Source organism: Haliotis rufescens, unplaced genomic scaffold (genome assembly GCF_023055435.1).
Source record: "Haliotis rufescens isolate VD_foot unplaced genomic scaffold, xgHalRufe1.0.p SCAF_18, whole genome shotgun sequence".
Lineage (NCBI taxonomy): Eukaryota > Metazoa > Mollusca > Gastropoda > Lepetellida > Haliotidae > Haliotis > Haliotis rufescens.
In genome coordinates this window covers 1638831-1646813 of record NW_025963868.1, presented here as the reverse complement: position 1 = coordinate 1646813, position 7983 = coordinate 1638831, and the positions used below count along the sequence as shown (strand labels likewise).

Below are 7983 nucleotides of genomic sequence, written 5' to 3'. Positions count from 1 at the left end.
CGTATGCAAGAAGAAGGAAAGAGAAACACATATGATCAAAACGTTATCTTTCTGATTGAATAACTATACATTGTTTTATATCAACCGAATGTTACGGAATGTAAGCAATATCAATATTTTCTTGTCATTTTGTTGTGAGATATGTTAATGGTACATGTAGGCATTCCTCGAGATACATCCATCCCAGGAACTGTCCATTTTCTCTGCGTCATCATCAGTTGTCCGTTTTGTGAGTGTATATTTGAAACAGGAGGTTTTAATGAAACCAGTTGCCTGTTCAACACTCGGATTAATTTTAAATACAAAGTTTCACTGATATGTGATGTGTAAACTTAATCATTATATTTAAGTTGGTTGGTTGATTTGTTGTTTAACACCGCACTCAACAATATTCCAGCTATATGACGGCGGTCTGTAAATAATCGAGTCTGGACCAGACAATCCAGTGATTAATATCATGTGCATCGATCCACGCAATTGGGATCGATGACATGCATCAACCAAGTCAGCGAGCCTGACCACCCGATCCCGTTAGTTGCCTTTTACGGCAAGCATAGGTTGTTGAAGACCTATTCTAACCCAGATCTTCATGGGTCTATATTAAAGTTACCATTCACACTGGAATTATAGAGAGTTCACATGGAGAATCAATACAGTAAGTTTATCTGTATATGAGGCGACCATCAGTACAGTACACGTAGCGTCGTGCAAGGTCATTAGAATGGAATGCTTTTGACTTTGAAAATTGAAAGTGTAACTTCCTCATTTTCTCATCTTATTTGACCCTATGGGTATGACGTTAAACCTGGGAAAATCCGCTCTACTCTCCCTCTAGTTTCCTGGTTGAAGCCTTATTCATTCGGTAATCAATGTCAAGCGTACATACGTTAAACTTTCAGCTTCCTTATTCATTTTAGTATGAATGATATGAACATTTTGTTCAGGGGCATTTAGCCTGGGCGAAATATTTCCGGTGAAACAGTGACGCCAGACACCAACTGGGGTAAAACGAGAGCAATGAAACAAACACCACATATTTTCATATATTCATACATTTACACTTATCAAAGGGGTACACAATCTGGACTACCAGTTGTTGGACTTCCATTGTTTTGTGAAGGCCTCGATGGCTGAGTGGGTTAGATCGCAGAGTTTGTGTGCTGGCGATTAAACCAACCAAGAAACTACCAAGAAAGTGTTATCCAAAATATAACATTTGTTACCAGATAATTGTTCTTGATTTTTGAGGCATTTGCCAATACTATTAGGTATTAACGTGTTAACGTTCTTTCAGAGAACTTGACAAGAGTAATTAACATTAAGCTGATTCCACTGTTCACTAAATACGATTAGTGTCAAAACATAAATTCAATGGGGAAAGAAAAAGAAAAGAAAAAAGTGTTCCTAGTTGAAGACCATCAAGATGGATAAGGGGAGACGACCCTGCCACGGCTAATTAACCCGAAGCAACATCTAACTACCTCAAGTGCCTCTGTGAGTGAAATATTGATGGCTGATTTTAACATCTTCAGTTTGAAATCATCAATGGGGATGAGGTGCTAAAAAATACTTGTTTGGTTTAGTCATCTCTTGATTACTACATTCTTGTACTCATTTTCATAACCGCTTTTTGAACAACCTCTATGTTTTCTTGCCTGAAATTGACATTGAAGTAGATGTTGTCTGTCGGTCCTTCAGGGTGGTCTGTTTCAAAGCGTGGCATGTCGATGTACAGAGGTCATGCTGTGCAACTACAAAATGGGGATTTTCCTCTGACGTTTATGACGGTGAACTTCCCCAGTTGGAGTAAATGAGTGAGTGAGTGAGTTTGGTTTTACGCCGCTTTTAGCAAAATTACAGCAATATCACGGCGGGGGACACCAGACGTGGGCTTCACACATTGTAGCCATGTCGGGAATTGAACCCTGGTCTTCGGCGTGACGAGCAAACGCTTTAACCTCTAGGCTACCCGACCGCCCCTTGGAGTAAATGATCATCCTTCATAAAGTTAGTGTGTGCCACTGCTGAAAGTTCAACCATTACTGTTAACTGTTCGAGTATCTACTGGTTGTAGGTTTGAATCCCAGATTTGCTTTCATTAAGATCCTTGGTTTCTCGGGTACAACACCGTGCTCGTGGGTTTCCTGAAAGTAGGAAACACCTACAGCCAGCATAACTTGGGGCCTCCCTCACACAATAAGTTAATAATGTTCCGACTTGTTCTGAATTATATATTTTAAAGTGGAGTATCACGTTTTGAAAAAAATATACTTTTTGTGCAGTTGACAGCATCTCTCTCACGCGAGTACTGCTACTGTAATTGTCCCAGAGTGCTGCCTTTGCTCAGGTTTCTGTGTACTGGTGAATCACAACATGATAAACACAATGCAGACACATTTACACAAAATCACAAAGTACAGCACTATAATCAAAATATGTGATAATAGCTGTCACCTTACTACAACAATAGGGGCACCAGTCGTCTAAGGCGCCGTGATTCGCTGTGCAGAGTTGCGTCCCTTAGGCACGCCAGAAACCGATGATTGTGGGTTTTGAATGCCCGATTATGTTTCTAGGTTTGTCAGCACCATACCCGTGCTCGTGGGTTTCACCGAAGTGGTAAACGTCTGAGACCTGCATCACTTCAGGCTTTCCTCCCACATAAAGCTGACACGCCGTGATATAACTGGAATACTGTTAAAAGCGGCGTTAAACCCAACTCACTCACTCAACAACGATGTTTAATATTTGGTAAGACATAAAGGAGAGACGCACAATATGGCAATCTCTCTCTCTCTCTCTTTGTATATAAACTGACATCCAAAAGAAACTTTACCAGAGTTTGAAATCACTCTTGCTCAAAAACAACAAAATATACATGCATGAAGTAAAGTGTATTGAGAAGATCAATATATAAACATAATCAACACTGAAAATGACAATCCTACCGACCCCCCAAAGTTTGGTGTGGTACAAAACTCGAGCTTTCAGAATCATGCACAATAGGCAGAGTACATAAACAATCGCTCACGTTCAATAACAAGTCATTTGTAGCGTGTGTGACCACAAAATGCCTCAATACACGCAAAAACTCTTCGACGCACAGAAAAAGTCAGTCGTCTGATGAGGTGACGTGGGATTTGACGCCATTCTTCTTCCAAGGTCAGTTCTTGCCGGTTGGCTGGAGAGTGTGATCGTTGTCAAACACGACGATCCATCAAGTCCCAGGGGTGTTCTATGGGGGACATGTCGGGTGAGCGTGGTAGGAGAAATGGTAGGACAACTGGTCTAAGAATGTTATCCATGTAACGTTGAGCTGTCAAGTTTCCGTCAACGATAACCAGTGGTGTCCTCTCCTGCCAATAGATCTCTCCACCATATGGTACGACCTCCTGCACGCAACACGCCGCCGTTCGCCGTGGGTGACTCCCATCTGTACCATAACCAAGGCTCGTTCACGTTGTTCGACTGTGAGTCGTGGCATTTCTTTTGTGTTTTTTTGTTACTGTGGACGTCTGACTTGCCGTTGCAATCGTTTTATACCCTTACCTGCACGTGCATTTGCAGTTGTCCGTGGTGCTCGTGTTTTTCACTTTTTCGCGTGTTATCTCGCAAACATGTAACAGACGATTAACATTTTCTGCATACACTATTGTTGTATTTAGGTTATGTGTTTTAGATAGACTTCATCGAAAAAAACATTATACTTTGTCTGAAATTTATATTTTCAGTTGGTAAAGTTTCTTTTGGACGTCAGTTTATATAGATATTAACATAAACATTGCTTCGTAGTTGTATTGTCTGATTTGATAGTAATGTGTTTAATCATCGAGATGCAACCAGTTATAGTTAATCCCCATTATTAATTGTACGAAGAAGCATAGAAAACATTGTTCTTATTCATCGCATAGGACTAAACCACGCAAACTGTCAGTTATAGAGCAACACGTCATGTATCTATGGACATATAATTGCCTTTGCAAATGCAAGCAGAAATTCCTATTCATATGCATAAAGAAATAGATGAACAAGAAGGAGAGCACAGGTGATGCCCATGGGGATGCCAATTTTTTGCCTCAATGTCTTATTCCCAAACATTACATATGTGTTGCGTTACACAACAAACAAACAAGACATATATGTTATCAATGAGGAAGTCCAGCATTTCACACATTGTTTTCCCCTGTAAAGTTCAGCTGGCATTTGCTTTCATTTTTGACAAATGAACCTGATCCGCTGAAGTAAGATATGTAACAATATGAATGGTCACCACGTTTTGTAACAAAAGCCTCATGGGTCAATGAATGAAGTTTTTCGTCAAGTTTCTCATGTGTGACAGTGGTGAAGAGAGTTAAAAAAACAAATTTTTGACGGAATCAATTCTGAAGCAAATTCTTTGCGTTTTTGAGAATCCCTATGGGTATTAATTCCTGTAGAGGAAGGTGAAGGGTGGACAGACGTGTGGATGTGGAACTGTTCCCTCACATAAGGTGGCATCTGTTACACTGGACGTCTGTAGCGGCAACTGAAGGGTTGAGACACGTGTGGATGTGGAACTGTTCCCTCACATTAGGCTGCATCTGTTACAGTGGACATCTGTAGAGGAAGCTGAAGGGTTGAGACACGTGTAGATGAGAAACTGTTCCCTCACACCAGGCTGCATCTGTTACAGTGGACGTCTGTAGAGGAAGCTGAAGGGTTGAGACACGTGTAGATGAGAAACTGTTCCCTCACATTAGTGTGTACCTGGTACAGTGGACGTCTGTAGAGGAAGCTGAAGGGTTGAGACACGTGTATATGTGGAACTGTTCCCTCACATTAGGCTGCACCTGGTACGTTGGTCCTCTGTGGAGGAAGCTGAAGGGTGGAGGCGCGTGTAGATGTGGAACTGTTCCCTCAGTAGTCGCTCATAATCATGCAAGGATAAGGCATCCTCGTCATTGATGGCAGCACAAGGTGCATCACTGATGTCACAGGATAGTCTCTCGCCCACCACAGTGAGATATTCACCAAATCTATAATTACAAGGTAAAACGTACACACAAATTGTACCTTACATATGAAATTGACAGTGGAGGATACATGTATGTTGTTTAAATGCGGCTGGTAATACAACCTATTATATGAAGGGAAACCTTTTTGTTCATCTCCGACTAAAACAAACACAACTTTAACCACATTTTCCCATCGTTCTGTAAAAAGCATACATTCAGTGAGTAATTACCATCACAAGATACAAATGGAAATACAGCCATTGTTTTATTTAACTATTGTATTATCATTGTCTCAGGTACCTCAAATTATGTTGCATCACATTAAATAGAAACAGGAGAAATATCGGTGGTTTTTTTCCAACGATATGAAGTTACCCCGAGACCTAATTATAACATACAAATCAAGTATTTCACCTGCAACAATACAAAATGTATGTACCTTCTGCTGTGACCATCTGAAAGTAAAGAAACGTTGTACGTGTCAAATTCTTTAACGAATTAAACGTCGCGCAAAACATATCATTTCACCAAAAAAGACAATACTGACAAAACAAGACTTCAGCATTTCTAGATACTTGACAAAAGATGAACCTAAGGTTGATTGAATTGTAAGAGAGTAATTTGTTTCATTACCTTTTACGTCCTTGCAGACAAGAATAGCAACTGCTGCCACCACAACCGCCACAGCTGTGAGCATAACAGAGTAGACAGCTACAAGAGGGGCGATGTCGTCTACGTTCACCGCTTCTGGTGTAAGACAAAAGTTACACACATGTATAGTCAATATGATACTTCAAAGGAAAATGTCTACCGTGCAGTGACAAAACTCAAACATTACGGATTAATGTCGTATGAAATGATAATGCGTATGACCAATACAACTATCCGTTTCTCGAACATGGCGTATTACATAACCCAGGTAATGATTCACGATGGCTAATATCTTTAAAGGTGTCATCAACAGATCATATTATGGCTTAAATAACACGATATGACTTCGGGATGTCTGCTAATATATGAAGACTATTGAACATATTTTATGATAGTTATTGTATAATTGTTACTGTTTACCTATATTTACCTAAAATGGGGAACAGTTACATCTATAAAACCCTTTCACAAATAGACAAGAACGTTCGCATACGTGTATTCTAACGGGAAAAGTAACTGTGCTTCATGTGAAGTGATGTAAATGTTACGTAATTAAAAACTGAATATGGTTTTGACATTCGTCTGACCAATTTGTTATCATAACAAATTCATTCACAAAACCCAAATTTGGGAAAAGGAGACAGAGAAACACGCCCTAAAAGAGGGGTGCTGTAAACACACAATTAACAACGGGGTGTGACCACCATTTACGTTGATGCATGCGAGGCAGCGACGACGCCTTGAAGACGCCAGATGATTGAATACAGCCTGGCGATGTTGTTCCAGTTTGAAATGTCAAGCAAATATTGTGCTTACTGAACCTGCTGCGCACTAATTGGTCTCAACCAAAGAATTGTCCGAGCTGTTTAAGTGGCAGTTTGGTATCGATTCCTTCGATACACAAACCAAATTGCTTTTTTTGTTGACGCGAAGTCACACGTGGCATTAGTGTTGCGCTGCTGCAGACAACGTCTCAATAGAAACAATATTGTGCTTCAGTGAACATTAAAGTGTCTTCCAACTTTTTTTGAGCACCTGAGCGCTAAACTCTCATTGTGAACTGTTTACACTAAAAGACACCTGTGTGAGTATCATGCTCCCAACAAATATCCCAATTGTGCGCCGTGTATGAAAATTCATGTGCAATTGTGAATCACGACATTAAAGTCGATGAGATGTTTTCAGGATATGTATTGAAAGATGCATTATCTAAATTCAGAATAATTAATTTTTAGTGAACTTTATATGAAGCAAAGGTATTTTGTACCCGTTAATGTGTTTCTCTCATTATTTAATGTCCAGTGACATTCCATAAATGCCGTTAAGCAAATGGTAATTATTTTCCTCTCGTCTTATACAGTATGCCATCCTTGACGATTTGACTCCTGGTCCTAGCCTTTCGGCTTTAGACGGGAGATAGGTTGACTTACAATACGTCGTTGGATCAGGTCATTACACAATCAAACCGGCAGAAAACCGAAAGACACCAACCTTCTATCTCCTGGTAGCTCCCATCATTGTCCTCATCCTGGGCATATGAGACCACGCTGGGGACAATGAATATTAAAAAGAGATTGATATGAGAGACAAGTTAGCCTAAATATAAGCTGTGATACATTTTCAAGTTACATTGTGTTAAACAGCTTGTATATAGTTTCGCCGTTATAGCCACGCAAGGCCATATCATTGCGTAGAGAGTAACTTTTTATTCATTTCACTTGAAGATCGATTGCAGATACTCACCGATTTTGAAAGGATCCCCCCTCTGAAAGATACAACGTTGGGCAGGTAATTATGTATACAAAATACAAGATGAATAACAGATGACTCCTTGTCATTGCATACCTTTAACCTAATGGTAAATAGGTTGAAGTATGCTGTGATATGTGACTCGTTTCCTCTTTCGCGATTAAGAAGTTCAAATAAAGCTGCACTGAGGTAAAAGAGCCAGTGTGACTCGTGATTTTAAAAGGTGAATCAGTGCTAAACGTTTCTCAGAAGTCAGAAACAAATTAATGTTATATTAGTGATAAGTTATGACTTAACAGAATGTCCATTTAAAGTTATCCAGCTCAAAGAATTCGAACTTTTTTCAAGAAAAGGTTGCTTACATTTTCATTCGCGATTACCCTGTAAAATTTAAGAAACGTCATCCTATATAATTGACATGGCGTTGCAATGTCTAATTATTATTTACGACACCGACCTTCTATTTCCTGGTTGCTTCCGTCTGTTTCCTCGTCCCGGGTATATGTGACCACGCTAAGGGAGAGGAACGTTTAAAATGTTTGAAGCAGAATGAACTAATCAAGGCAACTTAACTGTATAGATACAGTGT

The 7983-nt window shown here is 39.8% G+C and overlaps 1 protein-coding gene across 1 annotated transcript; it reads right to left on the bottom strand.

The window, feature by feature from the left end:
• Positions 1–4813: 4813 nt before the first annotated feature.
• LOC125381575 lies at positions 4814–7764 on the bottom strand. The gene is made up of 5 exons (XM_048398631.1): positions 7757–7764; positions 7137–7192; positions 5628–5741; positions 5434–5449; positions 4814–5015 (listed from the first exon to the last, which is right to left on the bottom strand). Exons 1-5 carry the CDS (start codon positions 7762–7764, stop codon positions 4814–4816), a joined length of 396 nt encoding a protein of 131 aa, XP_048254588.1.
• Positions 7765–7983: the final 219 nt, after the last annotated feature.